General features: G+C 37.2%; 1 protein-coding gene across 2 annotated transcripts; it reads right to left on the minus strand.

The window, feature by feature from the left end:
* Nucleotides 1-13,607: 13,607 nt before the first annotated feature.
* On the minus strand, nucleotides 13,608-21,207 carry LOC307137301 (urokinase plasminogen activator surface receptor). 2 transcript variants are annotated; one of them, XM_079834889.1, is made up of 6 exons: nucleotides 20,749-21,207; nucleotides 20,561-20,666; nucleotides 20,380-20,475; nucleotides 19,354-19,500; nucleotides 14,473-14,580; nucleotides 13,608-14,345 (listed from the first exon to the last, which is right to left on the minus strand). In XM_079834889.1, the coding sequence occupies exons 2-6, from the start codon at nucleotides 20,607-20,609 to the stop codon at nucleotides 14,152-14,154; spliced, it is 594 nt and encodes a 197-aa protein (XP_079691015.1). In that variant the 5' UTR covers nucleotides 20,610-20,666; nucleotides 20,749-21,207; the 3' UTR covers nucleotides 13,608-14,151. The 2 variants fall into 2 exon arrangements, with proteins under 2 accessions (XP_079691015.1, XP_079691016.1); XM_079834890.1 differs by having other exon boundaries at nucleotides 13,949-14,345; nucleotides 19,354-19,449; nucleotides 20,749-20,969.
* Between the last annotated feature and the right edge of the window lie 1,127 nt (nucleotides 21,208-22,334).

Below are 22,334 nucleotides of genomic sequence, written 5' to 3' on the forward strand. Positions count from 1 at the left end.
CCGAAGATGAACGGAGGTCTTACGGGTGTCGAACGACATGAGGGTAACTAATTAATGACAGAATTTTCATTTTTGGGTGAACTAACCCTTTAAGAATATAAAATGAAACATGAAGCATAACCTATATATAATAAGATTATGGAAATAAAAGGTTAAAATATCACAAATATGCAGATTTAAATATGTCAAAGCTGATTGAACACTGTTGAGAATATTGCTTCAGAATAAATTATATTTATCAAAAAAATTAAAAATTCCGGACAAGCAAATTTTTTGCTCAGACAAGTGAATGACAGATTGACTTGTCCGAAGGACAAGCACGTGAACAGGCCTAATGTCGAGCCCTGCTTAATGTAAAATATCTTATTCAGGACATTAATACATTAAAAATAACATTGATTTTGTATGGTCTCTTGTTTTGTTACAATTATTCACATTTTCACAGATTCTGCAAGGCGTATATCAACCTCTGAATCAATTGCTTTGCAAAATGATGCAGTTTCAAAGCGCTCAAAATGCCACAAGCTGGTGATGTAAATGCAGCGAAACCTTTTGTAAAAACACCTTTTACAAACCAAAAGCAAATGTTTTTTTTTTTGAAAGTGCAAACTATTAAATGCAATTAACACATCATCTAATAAATGAAGTGTCTGTATAATGTGTTATTTTATTAAATTGTAGGCCTTGTTTAATTGAGAGCTTGTTTAATCAGGCCAATAAGAGAGGTGCAGTGTGTAGTATTTATGAGGATCTATTGACAGAAATTCAATATAATATACATAACTATGTTTTCAGTGGTGTATAAAGACCTTACACAATGAACCGTTATGTTTTTAGATCAACTAACATGATCATTATAAAGGATTTTAAATGACAAAACACATTCACTTACATATATTTGAAAATCGGAATTTCAGATAGTTCATGACATAGTTAACAAGTTTGTGAAGATTTTGAATAAAAAAGGAAAAACAAAATAAAAGTGATTCATCTCTCATACAGCCCTATTGTGGCTGCGGTGTCACATGACATGCATGACACAATCGCCATGGAAAAATAAGGCGACGCGTTCTAAAATATTTAGCCAGAGAAGGCAATATGGTCATATTTCTGCAAAAGAATTGCCGAAACTTGAAGCTTGTTTGTAGCATACCAAGAATACCGACTACTTTGCTTTTATACTGTAACTGTTATTTAGTGTTAAATTATTGTAGTTGGCTGTCACATCTGGAGAAAGCAGGCTGAGGCATGGGGTTTAATAAAGAAACAACTATACAAATGAAAGGAAACATGGAGAACAAGAAGAAACAAAAGCTAACACATACAACAACTGACAGAGAGCAAATGAAACACAAGGGCTATATATACACATGGGCAAACAAGCTTAACATAAGTAACGAGGAAACAAGATACACCTGGGGAGACTAATCAACATGAAAAAATTCAAAACTACAAACATGGCCAAAGGAACAGGAGACATGAATATTCACAGAAACAATAGTAACATATCACTTCAAAATAAAAGTCTGTACAAAACAATCGTTACACTGGGTTAGGTGGCTTAGGTTTTATAGTGAATTTGTTATGTAAATTTTTTGTGTTTTGTATTTATTTATATATTTAAGTATACTTTACACGTATAATAAATTGTTCCATTTAAAGATTTTTTTCCAATAAAAAGCCACTCTTTAATGTCATTGTTTTGTGGCTCTGGATTCAGTGCAGCAGGAAGTAGGAGAGCAGAGAACAGCAGAGGAACAGGAAGCTCTGGGTGACGCTCTGAGCCCCGTTACACAGGTTCCCCTCGCAACATGTGAAGCTCCCAAGGTCAAAACTACTAACTGATGTGGCATCACAAATAGATTTAGAGACACAGCCTTTTATAACCTCTGTCTGATTTACAAAAGTCCCTGATGAACAGAAAAGAAATCAGAAAGTGGATTCGTGAATGAAAGCTGAGGGGTCTCATCTGGTTTTCGGTATATGAAAACACATATGCATAGGATTAAAAAACGATAATAAAAAAATCCCTTCATCCTTCTCACCTGTAATGCAGCGGTCTTCACTCCCTGAACAGCTCATTATGTTGGTTGAGCAGTTCTGTCCATAACAATAGTAACATTTCTTTCCATTCTGGTCATTAGAGGGCTCTACAGGAAGAAAAAGAAGAAGCTTTCTTTACATCGTTCTGTCTTATTGTGCACAAACACAGTTGCCGGTTGCATAAACAACTTTATGTGTCAACTTATGACGTTTGCGTGGTTTTTACATTCAAAAACATTTTATTGAATAAGTAATGTCCTGGAACGCTCGGTTTTTATGGCCGTGCCACATTGAAGACATAGGAGTAAATACCAGCTGCTATGATTGGATAGCAGTTTTGCATATAATAATGAGCTTGGGCTCCCTGTGAGTACACGTGGGGAATTGTTTTTGAAAACGTGTGGAAAAACGGCAACCGGAATGATTCGCCCACAGAGCTTGCAAAATGTCTTCATCAAACAAACACAATGATCTCTCATCCACCCGCAATTAATATGGAGGTTATTTTGTATTACTTGGCCCGTCTGATCGGTGGACATTACCACGAACTGCATCACACACACTTCCGCGATTGTATTTTTCCTTCAAATATCAAGTCAAGAGAGTGAACAATGCACTATTTTCCACTATTTAAGATAACCCGTCGGGCAGGCCAATGATACAATCATGGCTAAAAGTGTTGGCACCCCTGGTAAATATGATCAAAGATGGCTGTAAAAATAAATCTGCATTGTTTATCCTTTTGATCTATCATTCAAAACATTCGCAAAAACCTAACCTTTCATTGAAGTAAAAAGATTGGAAGTGGGGGGTAAATCACATTATAAAATAAATGCTTTTATCCAAAAAACGTTGGCCACCATTATTGGCACTCATTAATTAAATACTTTTTGCAACCTCCTTTTCCCAAGATAACAGCCCTATATTCCCAAGATAACAGTCTTGTTCTTTAATGCCTGAAGAGTTTGGAGAACACCTGACAAGAGATCAGACACCCTTCCTTCATACAGAATCTCTCCAGGTCCTTCAGATTCACAGATCCATGTTGTTGCTTCTTCTCTTCAGTTCACCCCACTCATTTTCTATAGGTTTCAATAGGGGACTGGGACGACTATGGCAGAAGCTTCATTTTGTGTTCAGCGACACATTTGTGTGTTGATTTTGATGTTTGTTTTGGATCATTGTCCTGAGGGAAGATTCAACCACGGCCCATTATAAGATTTCTAGCAAAGGCCGTCAGGTTTAGATTTTTTTATCTGTTGGTATTTGCTAGAATCCATGAAACCATGTATCTGAACAAGATGTCCAGGACCTCCAGAAAAAACATAGGCCCACAACATTAAAGATCCAGCTGTATTTTTAACCGTGGGCATGGGGTACTTTTTATCCCTGTTTGCACCAAAATCCTCTGGTGTGTTTGCTGCTATAAAGCTCATTTTATAGTTTCATTTGACCACAGAACCAGGTCCCGTTTTAATTTCCAGTCGTGTCTGACAACTGAAAATGCTGAAATTTGTTTTTGGATGAGCGAGGAGGATTTTTCTTGATTCTCTCCCAAACAACAAGTGGTGATGAAGGGGTTGTTTGATTTGAAAGGTTTGTTTGAAAGGCTTTCTGACCCCAAGACTCAACTAATCTCTGCAATTCTCCATCTGTGATCAGTGATCAAGACACACGTCCTATTCCAGGCAGATTCATAACATCTTTAGTTGATTAACAAATTATTGCCCTGATAGTGGGGATTTTCAATGGTTCAGCTATATTCTTACTGCCACTTTCTATTTTGTGAAGCTCAACAATCTTTTGCTGTACATCAGGATTATGTTCTTTGGTTTTACTCATTGTGATGATGATTAAGGGAATTTGGCCTTTGTGTTTCCTCATATTTATACTGTGAAACGACATCATAGCTAGACAATTTAATGTTCATAGTTACCCTGGTGTGCTAAAAAAAGCAAATATAAATGGGAATATACTTCAGAGATATTTTACTCATAAACAGTTCTAGGGGTGCCAGTAATTGTGGCCAACATGTTTTGGAGAAAAAATAATTTCCCCCCACTTTCTTTTTTACTTCAATGAAAGGTTAGGTTTTTGCAATTTTTTTTAATAATAGATCAAAAGGATAAACAATGCAGATTGATTTTTACAGCCATCTTTGATCATATTTATCAGGGGTGCCAACACTTTTGGCCATGACTGTACGTTTTGGTAGCCCTACTGGAAAACACATTAACGTTAGCCCCAGGATGTCGGGCTTTGTGAGCCCTGGCCCATACATGTTCGAGTCTGATCCCGAATCGCAGGACAATGAACCAACAACACCTCAAATACAAAGGATACTCCAGCCTGTGACAGCATGGAAGTTATGTTTAGTTATACACGTACATAATCAGTAGATATCATACAATCTGTAAAAATGCAATACATATCACATATATATATATGTGATATATATGTGTGATGAGATTTAAAAAAAGGTGCTGTGCGTGTGCGCCTTCTATATTGGATCTGACAGGAATGATGCTATATATATATATATATATATATATATATATATATATATATATATATATATATATATATATATATATATATATATATATATATATATATTAAAAAAAACATTTTTTTTACTCACATTTATGTGTTGCATCATTCCTGTCAGATCCAATATAGAAGGCGCACACGCACAGCACCTTTTTTTAAATCTCATCCTGTCTGCAAATCCAGTCTCGTGTTTACAAACGAATCCGCGGTGAAATGAAGTGAACAAACGTGCAATATCTTGCCCACGTGACCTGGATCTTCATTAAAAATAAAGTTAAACTGCATTCCAAATATTGGAATCCGAATTAAGTTTATATAGTATGTTTATTGCTTGGAAGTTCGATCCGGTTTAGCTCCACGTAGGCCTATGTTATTATGTCTGGAACGCATCGGTGGGCCGGGCTACAGAATTAGGCGTTCCACTACGATTTTCACTGCACTCTGACGTCACAGGGAAGCACATTCGCAGATCGAGCATTTGCTGAGCCAGCTGTCAATAAAAGCTTTTCATTGACTAACAAGGAAGTTTTCAGCTCCAAAACTGACAGGATATTCTTATATTACCATCACATTTTATACATCAAAAGCTCAAGGGAAAGTTGATTTCTTAATTCATGACCCCTTTAAGACTTATTAATTTTGTTTTCTTTAAGACTGTTCATACTGTAACTTTTTAAAATCAGTTCCATAAAAATATAGACTAGCCTAAATTGATACCGAAAAGTAAAATTGAATGCCCCTAGTGGGTCATACTAGATCTTAAAACACTGTCTTAACATAATGACTATATTTATGCTCATTGTTCAAATGCAAAGTTGTGTCCTCATAATTGTGATTGTGTACTAGAGGGCACACTAGTTCACTCCCTTGCAGTTAACATAGCAATCACCTCAGCGTATAATTCATGGTATATGAAGGATAAAAATATAACAATAATCTTTTTTTAAATTGAAATAACTTTTCAGTGTGTTCACAATCTTAGTTCAATTTTTTTTTTGTCTGGGCTAGGGACAGGTGACAGGTGAGAAAGGTGACAGATGAGAAAATTTTCCCACCAGTTAATTGACATGGGACAACACCGGTAATACCGGTATCACCAGTGGGGTGAATTCCTTTCCGGCTGACGTTCCCACATAGATTGTCCCACTACAGTTATTTCTCAATTGAATGTAAAGTACAATACCTGGAGCATCTTGGACATTACACAGGTCTGTATTACAGCAGTAAGAAGAGGTCTTTAAATCGCCGATGCTGATGAATCCAGTTGCACATTCACTTGGTCGAACACACAGTTTAGCCTTCACTGTAGAAGTATTATTTGGACTAACAGCTGCAAAGCAGAACGAAAAGACAAACAATATAAGATTTTTTTTTCATTGAATTTTTTTTTTTTTTTTTTAAATAACAAATTGTAGTATGGAATAACTTCTGTATTTTATATAGAACGTTTTTAGCCAGGATGCCAGCCGAATGTAGCCCCGCCCACAACATTTGAGGTCGGGAAGTTCTGTCTGGACTTGATCTGTTGTGGAGCAACTATGCTCGAACCAGAGCTGTTTGGACCAATCAAACTGTCAGGGCAGGCTTTATACGATGATGGACAGATGATCAACAGTAACGTCATCATCTACGTCACCAAAGAGTACTTGGGTTGAATTCGTTCTAATCCTAATTCTTCTTCTACTTCTTCCAGTGTTCGTGCAGTTGAGTTTTGTTGACAACTGTGCGTCGCTCAACACGTCACTTACTCCGTTGCTCTGATTGGTTGTAGGTCTATCCAATTGAGTGCAGAGGCATGTTCTTTCCTGGTTCGGTTGAAACACGCCCCCATAATCACAGCCCAATGGAGCAGTATCAGACTCATATTCTGACTAGAATCTGAGTATGACGACGTCAGGCTAGAACATTTTATTCATGCAATTGTAAATTATGTACAGAAACAAAAGTAGCCGTTCTGTGACGACGGACGAGTTCAACATATATTTACATTTTGTAGCATCAGTGGACTATAGCAGCATCTCCATCAGCCAATTATAACAATACATTTCAATCCATCATAGTGGACTTACAAACATATGTTGCACTGAGGCATTTGGTAAATCCACTGGAGCATGTCGTCTGTTCACATGAGCGCGTCAGATTTATGCATTGATAACAGCTGAGAGAGTGTCCTTTAGTAACAAAAAGAGAGACAGAGAGAGACATCAATGATCTGTAGCATTCAATAACATTAAAAACAAACATTTGTATTTGTACCTGCAGTGAACAGAACGAAGAGAAGAAAAACTGAGATTTGCAGATCCATCTTTGATAAGGAGGGGAATGAAATAATGTGCCTGTTTCATCACTCATTTTATAGCTTCTCAAAAGGGGAGGATCTTCATGAGGAAATGAAAGTTCAACAGAAAGACGCTGAAGTAAAAACAGTAGATATTAAATTATTTACTTGCCAATATTACAACTTCAGTCTAGCGAGGAAATGAGTCTTGGTTTTTATTAGAAAAGTAAACTTAAAAGGATAGTTCACCTGAAAACATTTCAATTCTATCATCATTTACTCACCCTCATGTTATTTCCAAACCTGCAAATCAAAAGTCAAGTCACCTTTATTTAGTGCTTTAAATACATGTTGTTTCAAAGTAGCTTTGTAATGAAAATAATGCAAGAAAGTTTGTTTTGGCTGTACAGCAGATCCAGAAGAAAATAGTGTCATTGTCCAGCTTAAGTAAGTTCAGTGTTAATTCATTTCCAAAATCATGAGTTATCAATTTAGTTAATTTATCTATACAGCAGCTCTGGAGAAAACAAGGATGTCACCGTCGAGCTCAGTTCAGTTATCATACAATGGTGTCAATGCAGGCAGATCAATAATATTGTTGAATATTAAGTGTCCCCAACAAAGCAAACCAAAACTCCATCAAGTGACAGAATGCTTGGGAGAAACCAGGCTCAGTTGGGGTGCCAGTTCTCCTCTGGCCAACGAACTAACAGTGTACGATTATGATTCTGGCAACATTACAAGTCAGAAGTCAGATTAGATCAGAACATTCAGAGTATTTGTCCAGTTCCATCTGATTGAAGAGTCATCACGCCGGTATGGAGACGGGTTTGTTGAGGATCAGTGCCACTGGCTGTCGTGTCAATGAGGCCATCACAGTGGGAAGAGTTAAGTTGAAACAATCTCTGCTGACACTTAAGGGATGCGTTGGGGTTATGTCTAGATGCCGGTCCTTCATCTGATCTGGATACGGCCCGGATCTGGCAGACTACGGTAACCTCGGGATAAACAGAGAGACTAATATTAGCGTATATGCCATTCTTATGATATACAGTGCCCTCCACTAATATTGACACTCTTGGTAAATATGAGCTAAAGCGCCTGTGAAAATAAATCTGTATTGTTTATTCTTTTGATCCTTCATTCAAAACATTTATAAAATTCGAACCTTTCATTGAAGTAAAACAATTGAAAGTGGGGGGAAATATGAAATAAATTCTATTCTCCAGTGCATATTGGCCACAATTATTAGCACCCCTAAACATTATTATGAGTAAAATATCTCTGAAGTATATTCCCATTCATATTTACATTCTTTTAGCACATGACTAGGAGCATGAAATCGTCTAGCCATGACTTCCTGTTCCACAGGATTATAAATATGAGGAAACACAAAGGCAAAATTCTTGTACTAATTCGTCACAATGCATGAGACCAAGGAATATAGTTCTGATGTGCAACATTAAAAACAAACACTGTTGAGCTTCACAAAATAGAAAGTGTCTGTAAGAATATAGCTGAACCATTGAAAATCCCCATTTTCACCATCAGGGCAATAATTAAGAAGTTCCAATCAACTAAAGATGTTACGAATCTGCCTGGAAGAGGACATGTGTCTTAATGCACAGTGAAGAGGAGAGTTTGAGTGGACAAAGACTCTCCAAGGGTCACAGCTTGAGAATTGCAGAGATCAGTTGAGTCTTGGGGTCAGAAAGCCTAAAAAATGTATCAAACAGCACCTACATCACCACAAGTTGTTTGGGAGGGTTTCAAGAAAAATCCTCCTCGCTCATCCAAAAACAAACTCCAGCATATTCAGTTGTCAGACACGACTGGAAGGGACCTGGTTCTGTGGTCAGATGAAACTAAAAAAAGAGCTGTTTGGCAGCAAACCCAACAGATGTGTTTGGTGCAAATAAGGATAAAAAGTACTCCATGCCCACAGTTAAATACTGCTTGATCTTTAATGTGGGCCTATTTTTTTTAGATCAGATACATGGTATCATGGATTCTAGTAAGTACCAACAGTACTTGCCCCTTCGTGCATTCACCAACAGAAAAAAATTATAAAAACATGACCGCTTCTGATAGAAATCTTACAATGGGCTGTGGTTGGATCTTCCATCAGGTCAACGATCAACACAAAAATGAAGCTTCTGAACCTGAACCCTATAGAAATGAGGGGGGTGAACTGAAGAGAAGAAGCACCAACATGGATCTGTGAATCTGAATGATCTGGAGAGATTCTGTATGAAGGAAGGGTCTCTGGTCTCTTATCAGGTATTCTCCAAACTCATCAGGCATTAAAGAAGAAGACTCTTTATCTTTATAAGCGGTTATCTTGGAAAAAGGATGTTGCAATAATTGGGTGCGATGGGGGTATGTGACAAGCAGGGCGAGCGAGAGCCGCGAGAGAGCGGCGCGAGGCCGGTGAATGACTGAAGATAAGTGCCAGCTGTGCGTCACACCGGTCTCAAATCCTCTCACGGAGAAGCTCGGAAGCATAAAAGGAGGAGCAACGACAGTGAAGGACAAGAGAGGACCAGGCCTGGATTTTATATTGTGTTTTATTATGTGTATGCGCGGCAGTCATCCGTGAGGAGGCTGCCATTTTTACTTTCAGTTAGTTTTTTTATTTATTAAAGTCTTTTTGAAACGTTCACCGGTTCCCGTCTCCTTCTTCCCATAACAACAAACCCCGTAACACCCAACGGCAACAATTTTGGTCATTTTCACAAAACTTTCATGGCCCACAGAAGATTTTGTTGTATGAATATCTGAACATACAATAGCCTATCAAAGGAAATAAGATCCTCTGCTTTTAAAACAACAACAATTGCAATTTTTATCAAAACTGTAGCTAAGTTTCATATATAAATAAAAAGCAAAGAAAACAACTGTGCCAAATTCCAACATGAAAGTTGGAAATTCCTCTTTTTGAAAGGTGTGAAATCACTATTGTGGAGTTTTTCTTTTGCTATTTGAGCAAATGGGGACACAAAAAATATATTTAATGTATACTCTCATTCACCGTTTTAAAAGTAAACCCAACTATGACGACTTCCGCTTCTGAGAAACCCGGAAATGTGAAAAGGGTCTATGTTCTCTGATCCCACCTGTTACATTTATTAATTAGGGTAATGACATTAACATTTGACTTCTACTCAGGCCAGCCAAACACCAGCACCACTGACAGATGAGGAGGAGATGGAGGAAGAATATTCAAATCCAACAGGAAAAAGAATAAAGTAATTGTAGGAAATAAAGATGACCATAAACATTGTAAATAAATGTATTTAACAGCTGTGGTGGTGGTTATGGCATAAATCTCATACTACTCTCTGGCTTCATCCTTCCATCCCATACAATAATCCGTTTTCAGAAAGTGTGATGATGGGAATATGAGTGTCATCAATGCGTCCAACCACTGGAAATCCTAAAGGAAATTCGAATTATTAGGTTACTTCGAGACATTTATCAAGCGAACGTCAGGATCCTATATAAAAGGACATGACATTTTTGTCATGTTGACAGTGTCCTCATGATGAAATATGAGCAATGAATGTATGTTCCTGCACTGCAAAGAATGTTTTTCTTACTTTGTATTTTTGTCAGGTGGCAGATCATTTAATTTGTTTTAAGTAAACTTCGCTTAATTTAGATTTAGATTTAATGTATAATTTTTTTGATATTTATACTTGAAATACGACAAAATACTCAGTAAGAAAAGCATTTATGCAGTTTGAATGAATGAATAAAGTATTTAAACACTGCTGGCGCTTTAAGACAGAAAGAAACTCTGGGTTTACCAAAGAGAACCTGCTCCAGACCAGGTTAGGTTCACAGTGTAAGTTACCCTGGTAACTGACTCTGAATATAAGTTTCCACTCTTTTAGAAACGGGCTTGACTTACCCTGCTTTCTCGGGTTTGACATACCTCTGAAACAGAAAACACAGATGTCCCCTCATTTCAGGGTTAACATACTCAGAGTTTTCACTTAACCTCCTTTCTGAAATGGGCCCCGGGTCAGACAGACGTCATAAAAAAACACTTTTTTATTTCTCCACTAGGGGGCGGTATTTAACCATATCACTACATCCCTCTTTCTGAGATTTAAATTTTTAACAACATAACAGAACTCTTACACAACTACAATACCACAAAATCTGTTATCTCCTTTACATTACCGCCAAAACCGATACAAATTTTTCACTTTATATTAACACTTCCCATACAAAACACATCTTACAAACAGAACAGAGATTATTATTCCTTCTTTTTTTTTCTTCAAAACATTTAACCTTTTTTTTCCCCTTTTCTCTTTAACAAAGAAGGGTGGGGTAGACTGCCCATAGTGTGGGGGTTTATTCTGCCCTGTAGCAAATCACTCAGTTCTCCCCATAGTACCTTCTAGCTATACACAAAGTCCTTCAGGTACTTTGGGGGTCTCCTGTCCCTGGAAGGAAATCTTCTCACTGGAGTGCTGAGAAGTGCTGAAGCATTATCCGAACACCCCACCTCTGGCCCCATACCAGAATTTGTGTTTACCAGTACACGTGTTGTACTAAGACTTGATGTTTCTCCTGGGGTTGACACAAGGTGACTACGATTCCAACAAAGAATGCCCTTAGGAGAATCCACCAGGTAAGATCTTGGAGTCTCCGCTTTCGTAATCACAGTCCCTTTTTCTTTAGTGTCACTGATCCACACTGACTCGCCTGGATATAACTGTGGTAAGTCATGTGCTCTGTGTCTTTTATTAAACTGTTTACCTTGTTTCTCTCTCCTAACCTTTTCCTCTGCTTTCAGGCGATCCATGTCCATCCAGCCTGGGTTCAACATTGATGCTATAACTGGGACTGTCGTGCGTAGCTTTCGGCCCATCAGCAGTTCTGCAGGACTATATCCATTAGCTAATGGTGTTGCCCGGTACTCCACAAGAGCAAGATATGGATCTGGTGCTTTGGTAAGGAAATCCTTCACAGTCCTCACTGATCTGTCAGCTTCCCCATTGGCTTGAGGATAACTGGGACTGGATGTTGTATGAGAGAAACCCCACTCTTTAGCAAATTTCTTGAAATATTCTCCACTGAATTGAGGACCATTGTCTGATTTCACCTCAGTAGGAACACCGTGATGAGCAAATATACTTTTAAGATGGATTACCACACCTTGTTGATGACAGTTTCGCTATTTCCACAAACCGGGAAAAATTGTTCTGGCAGGTCACGTTAGTCAGCTCGCATCAGATCCATATTTAAGTTAAAAAATAATAGTAATAATTATAACTCTATGACTAAACATACCCAGTCACAAAAAACATTAAAGCTATCCCATTACTTTATATCACTTTTTTCCTTGTAACATAGTAAAGGGCTCACATACTGTCCATCTTTGCTGTGTTTGGCCTTCATAAACATAATTGTTTTTACATAATCAAATGGAAGAGACACATTGTAACTCTTAAAACTTAATTGTGTATTTCAGATGCTGTCATGTACCACAACCTCATCATCCGAAGAGAGAAACTGACACTCAAAATACTCACATGTTGGAGGATGTAAAGACTTCATAGAGGATTGTGAAGATATTTCACTGGAACCTGGTTTCTTTATTACATCTATATCATGTTCAATGTCAATTGTTATGTATTAATGTATTCAGCTAACAACTGTAGTTAGAGGACTGTCATTTTTGCTACAATTTGCCTTGTCAATAAAAATTAAAAGTACTTAATTGACACAACATGCTGGGTTTTTTCAAATAGAGGCAACACGATTATAAGACTAGGCAGATAGAGGACTAAATACAACAACATTAAAGTGATAGTTCACCCAAAAATAAAATTCTGTCATTATTTACTCACCCTCATGTTGTTCCAAACCTGCATGAGTTTCTTTGTTCTGCTGAACAACACAAAAGAAGATATTTTGAAGACTTTTTGTAACCAAGCAGAGAGAGCAACCATTGACTACCATAGTAGGGAAAAAAATACTATGGTAGTCAATGGTTGCTCTATCTGCTTGATTACAAACATTCTTCAAAATATCTTCTTTTGTGTTCAGCAGAACAAAGAAACTCATACAGGTTTGGAACAACTTGAGGGAGAGTAAATGATGACAGAATTTCCATTTTTGGGTGAACTGTCGCTTTAATAAATAATTTATCAAAATATTGTAAGTAATACTGCTACACTCTAAAAAATGCTGGGTTAAAAACAATCCAAGTTGGGTTGAAAATGGACTAACCCAGCGATTGGGTTGTTTTAAGCAAACATTAACCCAACCGCTGGGTTAAAACGATCCATTCACTGGGTTAAAACAACCCAATTGCTGGGTTAGTCCATTTTCAACCCAACTTGGGTTGTTTTTAACCCAGCATTTTTTAGAGTGTAATATTAATAATATGAATATACTAATATACTGATATTAATGAAAATAAACTATTATAAAAATGTTATTTATAACACCATTAAGATCCTCCATGCATTCTAAAAAATGCTGGGTTAAAAACAACCCAAGTTGGGTTGAAAATGGACAAACCCAGCGTTTGGGCTGTTTTAACCCAGTAGTTGGGTTAAATGTTTGCCCAAGGTGCTGGGCAGTTTTATTTATCCCTATTGTTTAAAAATTACTATATGGCTGGCTTAAAATTAACTCAAAATAGGTTGAAAAGTAAAAATCAGACACATAGTTACTAGAGGCAACAATAATAATCAAAAGTTGAACATTTATAAGCAATTTAATAAATGTTTATTATTTAATTATTATTCATTAATGTTATTCATAATGTTCATGTATTAAACATATTAATGTTAATTTCCAACATCCTTTTATTTTAAGCAAGCAATACAGTCATTTTTAAACAATAGCTGGGTTACCCAGCAGGTTGAGCAATTATTTAACCCAACCGCTGGGTTCTGCTATTGTTACAAGCTGAAGAACCACTTAAATACATTTCAGAAGTGCCAGCAGTTTTCAAGTTATTGTACTCCTCTGACTAATAATAGATAATAATATCCTTTGATCAACAGTAGTTTGAACAAATTACATGTTTTAAAAATAAAGAAACAAATGCAGAGGTGATCATTGCATTTTATTTCAGTGATTGTAACATTTTATTTAATATTTCATAAAATGTATATACATTTCCTTCAACTAATCAGATTTTGTATATTGTTTTAAATTCCTCACACCAGGACAAATCTAGTACAGATAAAACCACAAGCTATAGGTTCAGTACAGCGTGTTTGATTGTAGAATCAGAAGAGCTGCTGGATTCAGTGCAGCAGGAAGTAGGAGAGCAGAGAACAGCAGAGGAACAGGAAGCTCTGGGTGACGCTCTGAGCCCCGTTACACAGGTTCCCCTCACAGCATGAGGTATTCACAAGGTCAACACCACTAGCTGATGTGACATCACAAATAGATTTAGAGGCACAGCCTTTTACAACCACTGTCTGATTTAAAATAGTCCCTGATGAATAGAAAAGAAAACAAAAGTGGATTCATGAATGAAAGCTGGGGTGTCTCAGCTGGATATTGGTATATGAAAACTCTATCAAATGCATAAGATTAAAAAAGATTAACAAAATATTTCTCACCTGTTGATTTAATGCAGCGATCTTGACTCCCTGAACAGCTCAATGTGTTTGTGCAGTTCTGTCCATCACAATAGAAACATTTCTTTCCATTCGCGGCGTTAGGCGGATCTATAGGAAAAAAAGAAAAAAGCTTTATTTACATTGTTCTGTCTTTTTGCATAGGTGCTCGTTGTTCCAATGAAAAGTTGTGTCATAATCTTTTGTAAAATTGGAATAACTTTCCAGTTTGTTCACACTCGTAGTTCAGTTCTCTTGGTTATTTTTGTCTGGACCAAAAAAGAAAATGCTTTCACTTTTCCACCAACACGGTTCCAGTGCAGGTTCCTGGCCTGCGTCCATTCTTGAACCATTCTGCGCATTTTTACATCCGGCCGAAAAGGGGGTTCTGGGCTGGAAACATGGGCGTAGAATACGCGAGGGACTTTTAAAAAAAATTTTTTTCAACAAGTGTGTTCACTTACAGGCCAATGTGATTACTCCAGTCTTCAGTGTCACATCCTTCAGAAATCATTCTAATATGATGATTTGCTGCTAAAGAAACATTTCTGATTATTATCAATGTTGAAAACTGTAGACAACGGAGAAATGCTGTCACTGTCCCTATGTAGCCTGACGTAGTCATACTCAAGTCAGAATATGAGTCTGATACTGCTCTGCTGGACTGTGGTTATGGGGCGTGTTTCAACCGAACCAGGAAAGACCTAAGTTGGATAGACCTACAACCAATCAGAGCAACGGAGCGACGCATAATGTTAGTAGTAAACAGAACTCAACTGCACGCACGCTGGAAGAAGTAGAAGAAGAAGATGAGTGTAAACGATCTTTGCTGGTGTTGTAAAAAAGAATCGGATCAAAAACATAGACTGTTAAAAAAATATGGACGTAGTGTCCGTGACGTCACCCATAGGATTCTGAAGAGCCGCTTTGAAGCGCAAAGTAGGGTCGAGGTGGCCGTTGTCATCTTGTCAGCACCATGGGCGTTACTAGACCCTTTTTAGGGGGGCTTTAAACTTCTGCCCAGCCCCCCTAACAAAAATGTGTGATTAACCTTTCAAACATATGAAACTGGCGAGAGGCTTCGGCTTCGTCTCGTCTTTTAATCAGCGTGTTCTTTCTTCAATCCGCTGTGGCAGCAGAGGTGTGTGCGTTGATCTGAGCCTCTGTCACCACTCGTCAATGTCAAAATATTTGAGTAAACCAATCAAATCAGAGTAGGCGGGCTTTATGTACGCAGAGATGCTCCAGTGGCTGAGCGCAAATTTTAGCAGCAAGGGGGTAATCCTACACCCAGAAAGCGTACCTTCCATAGGAGGTGCTGTTAGCTGTTAGCATCCCATTCACTCCCATTCATTTTGGCGTCACTTTGACAGCGAATAACTTTACATCTGAGGCGTTTAAAGGCTCCATCTGTCCATTGTTTATTTCTAAAGAAACACGACAATGTATAAAAGGCTCCATTACCTTGTAGCTTACACTATCGCCCCGTAGAAGCGTTTTTGTAAAAAATAGGCTAACGATTGCGTCATAACCATGCGACTCTCGGCGCGCAGTAGAGAAATTACCGTAGAGACAGGAGGAGAAGCTCACAGGCAATCTTTTACTGTCTATGAGGCAATCGGGGGGACGTGGAGGCATAAACGCCGATAAAGTCAAGGGAGAGGCATGGGGACAATCCCATAGAGAGCCAAAAGCAACGGGACAAAATATTTCAACAACGTGATTCAGACTTTTGCACAGCTAGAAGACTTGCCACTGTCAGACAGGTTGCTCACGTCACATCTACATTGTCAAGCTCAGTCTGAGGCTGCGCAGTACGCTCAGTGAGTGTGACTTCATTTTTTCTCTGTGAAGTCTATGGGGTCACTGTGTCCATTTCTTTTACTGTCTATGAGCAGGACTCGACGTCAAGTGCAAGATATGTAGCTAAACTAAACGTTTCATATTTGACAGCTGCTTCTTTAAGTCAGAAATGTTAAACAAATGACAAAAATATTCAGGGAAATTAATAAACTTTTGTCTAATTTTGCCATTTTGATTTGAAATAGGCCTATGTAATGTCATTTATAATTTAATTAACAAACAATACATATTAACAAAGTAATATTAGTAATATGTGTGTGCATATTGTAAATTTAATAATTCCATGTGTAGCTCTCAGTAAATAAAAAAGCTCAACTTTTTTCAGCTTGTATTGGGCATAAGATAAGTAATGAATGTGGGCATATTGTGAATTAATTTAATACATTTAGTTACCTAGCTTTCCTGTTAGCCTTCAGTAAATTAACATGTCTACAAAAATGAGTCATAAAACATATAAATATCAGTTAAACATGTATGTTTAATTTCTTCACTGACAAAAATGAATTTTTTTTATCAGTCATATCTGCCTACTGACATGGTTTTCAAGCTATTGTTATCTAATTTTTTGGCGTTCGGAACATTTTAAAATGCACATATGTAGATGATCATAGAAATCAAAATTTTCTCGAGGGGCCATGCCCCCCAAACCCCCCTAACCTCACATTTGGGATCTCAGTGATTATAAACCTGCCTACTTTGTATGATTAAGGGATGTAAAATATGTCATACAGAATGAGGCATTAATATTTGCTTTATTGGTATAAGTAATAATAAACAGCCAATATCCTAATATGCATACTAATAAGCTACTAGTTAATAGTGAGAATTGGACCCTTTTTTTCCCTCATATCCTCACTGGGGGCTGAGCCCCCCTAAAATGAAAATCCTAGAAATGCCCCTGGTCAGCGCGTCATCGCACGTCACTCCCGGATAATAGAAAATGGGCAGAGAGGCGGGACGTGGGCGGAGCTGAGGTGACGTGATGACTAACAGACAGCAGACAAACAACAATCCACCTGTCACTCAAGTGGCCACGCCCTTAATTATGCAGGACTTTAAAGCTTTATATAATGTAAATGAATGAGTTATAAAAAAAATTCACCCCCCTCACAGTTGTCATGAAGGGCAAAATTAGCCGTATAGACCAAAACCACAATTTGTACCAGGCTGTAAACATGTTTTTTTCTGCTGTAAAGTTGGGCATTTTAACATGGGGCTCAATGAGATTCTGCTCTCTTCTGGAGGCCAGTTGATGAATTGCAGTATAAGTCACTTCCGTATTGGCTTCAAGAGAAACTGTGAGAGATTGCCGCTTGATCAAAACAGGGCAAATACATTACTGACTATATGTCCAGGTGGAAACTGTCAAAATAGCAATCCCTCAGAAAAACACATGCATCCTTTTCAATGTCAACTGTAAGAATAAGCCAATTTAAGTGCAATAAGTGCACAATATAAGAGATCGGAAGAAGCAATGTAAATAACAGGCATTCACATGTGGAGTACTTACCAACACAATCATCATTTTTGAGAGAAATAGTTAGTAAAGGTGAATGCATATACGAACAAGTTCTCCGTTTAGGATTAGAACAAATTCAACCCAATCGCTCTTTGGTGCCGTGAACGCTTACGTTACTGTTGATCATCTGTCCATCATCGTATAAAGCCCGCCCTGACAATCTCATTGAACATTGCATAGTTGCTCCACAACGGATCAAGTCCAGACCGAACTTGAGCTTTGCTCTAAAGTGCTCTTGTGATAACTCGCGACATCACTTCCTGTTTTTGGCTTGATGTTTAGATGTGTTTGGCCCATGTTGCATTCATATTTCAGTCGAACCACACTAGAGTTTGTTCGGTGTGGTTCATTTCAGGGATCTCGGTCCGCTTATTTGGCAGCAGGGTTCGGACGGCCGCGTTTTACACTCATTTAAATGAACCGCACAAACAGAGCATCTCACCAGTGTAAGGTGGAAAATAATCAAAGATATTTGAAATAGAACAAAATCATCTGCTTTACTGTTAGCAACCATCGTCGTGACCAAGATATTTGAATTTGTCTCAACCCCCTCACCCCTTAACGCCATCAGAAGGGCTATTTGGGATTTCTAAGGACAAAAGAATGGCTTGCCGGCCAAATGCTTTTCACACCTTTGGTACAGTGGGAGAAGTTTCGTCTGATTGGTTACTTTCAAACGTCTCACGGTTTGGTCTGATTGGTCAGTTTTGAAAGAGTCATATTTGAGTTTGGTGACATCAGGGAAGAGGATAAAAGAAGATCCGAACTGTAGCTTTTCCACTTTTGATTCTCTGTTTTCTCTAGAGAGAGCTGCTCTTTAGCTCTCTCTTTCTTTTCTTTCTTTCTCTCTTTCTCTCTCTCACTCTCACAGGTAATATTCTAGGCAGAGGCCTACCGAGTATAATTAAGGGTTTAAGTTTACATCTATTTGAAGCTATTTTAAGTGTAACCATAATTAGAATTTGTGTTTCCTTTTAAAAGAGATTTCTGTCCATGATGTAATTGACATTTTACATTTACTTGATTGTTAATAAATTGTTACATTTTTGATCCTTTCTGAATTCATCTGTAATTATTAACTATCTCCAATACGGAACGGTATAATTGCAACAAAGGGTTAAAACAGAATGATTAAATGTATGATTAACTATCAAATATAAATGACCAAACAACCAGTTGGCATTCTCTTCTAAATGCGACAACTATGATAAATGGAGTCAGATAAATAATATTATAATCAAATCCATTTTTCCAGCTGAAACACTGAACGCGCATGCAGCCTTCACCGCGGTTCGCTACCGATCCTTGGAGCGTATTCATGCGGTCTTACACCGGAGTTTGTTTGTTTTAATCCTACCAAACATGCCAAGTGTGAACAAACCCGGAAGCAAAATTCCTTTTCCTTTCCGGCTGATGTCACAGTCCCCAATAGAAAGTCCCACTACAATAATTTCTTGGTAAATGTTTTATGACTGCAAACTGTTGAATGTAAAGTACAATACCTGGAGCATCTTGGGCGTTACACAGGTCTGTGTTACAGCAGTAAGAAGAGGTCTGTAAAATACCGATGTTGATGGACCCACTTGCACAGCCACTTGCTGGAACACACAGTTTAGCCTTCACTGTAGAATTACTATTTGGACTAACAGCTGCAAAGCAGAACAAAAAGACAACATTTGTATTATAAAATGACCACTAATGATTTTTTTTCTCATTAAATAAATAAATATATATATTAAATTACAAATTATATTATAGAATAATAATTGTTAAGGGAAAACAAAAATAATTTTGGTATTTTATATAGAACATTTTATGTATGCAATTGTAATTTCTGTCCAGAAAAATATTAGCTGATCTGTGATGACTGACGAGTTCAACATATATTTCTGAGCAGTATTTGAATATTTTAAACAGCTGTTCAAATTTTTGTATTCACAATGGTGTTCATCACAGCACTAAACACTTAAATACTTTGACTTTAAATATGCTACTCATTTTCTAAATTATAAATTTTTACTACAACATGCCCTAGATATTGATTACATTTTTTTTTATTGTTCAGTAACACTTTCGATTATTAGTTAATTTATTCGTTAGCATTCGTTAACTAACAATAAAAATACTTCCGATGTTTTTATTAATTTTAGTAAATGTTAATTTCAACATTTAATAATATAATTTTAAAATCAAAACCTGAGCTAACATGAACTACCGTTATCAGTTAATAATGTTAATGTTAATGCATTAAATAACTTTAACTAATGAGACCTTATTGTAAAGTATAAAGTGTTACCTATTGTTCTTTATAAATCTTTTGCACTTTAATCTGTTCGAAAAGTATTGTTTCACTGTATTTAAATGTTCAGCTCTTTTTGTTATAAGAAAAAAGTTATTAAACCTGTTATAGTATGACAACACTTTTTCTTGCTACTTATTTCAAAATCGTGATACCGTGATAAAAGCTTCAGCAATTATTGCAACATGAATGTTTGATACCGTCACATGCCTAAAATCATCATACTTACAAACATATGTTGCACTGAGGCAGTTGGTCAATCCACTGGAGCATGTCGACTGTACACAGGAGCCCATCAGACACTGATAACAGCTGAGAGAGTGTCCTAGCAATAAAAAGAGAGAAAGAGACATCAATGATCTGTATTTGTATTCAATGACATTAAACACAAACATTATTTTTCTTTGTACCTGCAGTGAACAGAACGAAGAGAAGAAAAACTGAGATTTGCAGATCCATCTTTGTTCAGGAGGAGAATGAAATAACACACCTGTGTCATCACTCATTTTATAGCTTCTAAAAAGGGGAGGATCTTCATGAGAAAATGAAAGTTTAACAGAAAGACATTGAAACAGTAGATATTAAATAATTTACTTACAATATTACAACTTCAGCAGAGGGGTCTTAGATCAGAGCCTATACTTAAAAGGATAGTTCATTAAAAAAAAAAAAAAAAAAAACATATTCTGGCATATTCTAAGTTCTCTTTAAAGAAATTTGGAAGAAGTCGAATTCAATCTCTCAGAGTCAAAGTTCCAGGTCTCAGAGAATATTAACTTTATTGCATGAACAACAAAGTGAGATGCCAGCTGAACATCTGATCTTTCCATAGTAAAACTCCATCATTTATCCTGCTTTCTTATCTCCCCTCATCCAATGGGCACCCTTCCAGCCCTCCTTTCTCCTCTAACTCCACCTTGCGATTACACAATACCACCTTATGATTTTGCAGCACTTAAATGCAAAGCTCTGCATCTTTTAAGATTTATTGTGGAAAAACCCCAGAGCTCCTCTTTACATGTGAGGTACCATTCTCTTAACGCTCTACCGGTCAACTAGGCCTCACTTCCGTGCCCATACACCAAATGATGCAATCTCCCAGTAGTTTTCCATGTTCTTCCAAGACCGTCTCATTACAGAAGGCCTAGTCATAATCGTATTGATACATAATCTTGTTTATATCATATAATCAGCGTAATTCTCCAACACGTCATTTCCAAACCTGCAATTATTTATTCCGCAGAACACAAAAGAAGATATTTGGGCGGGGGAATATTGTCAATGTTCAATGTTATTTTGGACCCAAACACTGTTCATTATATGGTAGCATTTTATTTTACTTTCCTGTTGCCCATGTACATACAACACAGGAATTTACAGGATTAAAAGAGTTTCTGTAGTCAGAAATGTACTGTGAATCTGGGTCATTTTCTTACGGATTACTGTGAAGCAACAGCCAAATGATGCTGACATCCCAGTAATTTACTGTTTTACTGTGAATTCACATGATAAAGTTGTCTTAGCTTGGGATCCCTAGATCTTGTTTATTCATATCTAGCCACATCAGAAGTGTGACAAATGAAAACATTTATTAAAATAATCTAGAATATAAAAGTTAGTCAAACTATGCTATTATTAGCATTATTTCAGCATAAAGATTTACCAATATACTATTTCAAATTCATAATTGTTTGCAGATGGATATTTCACAATAGTAAAGCAGCTGCTGAGATATATCTTTGAAAGGTGGGAAATCATCTTGCAAATCACCATGCGGCTCATGGCGACACATTGATGTCTTAAGACATGAAACGATCGGAGAAACCGAATAGTATTTATGTAATTTTTTTACCTCTTATCAGACAAATGTCATCTAGTATTCCCAGCGCCATAACTTCCGGCGAATAAAGTCAAAATACTGGCGTGATCAAATATATATATATACATAGATGCCTCATTCGACCGATCCGCGCAGGACCTAATGAGGAATCTATGTATATACTGTATCTATGATCGCACCGGTATTTTGCATGTATTTTGACCTTATTCGCCGGAAGTGATGGCGCGGGGACGGCTGATGCAGAGCCATAGCAAAAAAAGAAATACATTTTTAAATATGTATATTTTTCTTACACAAACGCATCGATTCACTTCAGAAGGCCTTTATTAACACCCCGGGGCCGC

Source organism: Gobio gobio (assembly GCF_949357685.1).
Source record: "Gobio gobio genome assembly, chromosome: 14".
Classification (NCBI taxonomy): domain Eukaryota; kingdom Metazoa; phylum Chordata; class Actinopteri; order Cypriniformes; family Gobionidae; genus Gobio; species Gobio gobio.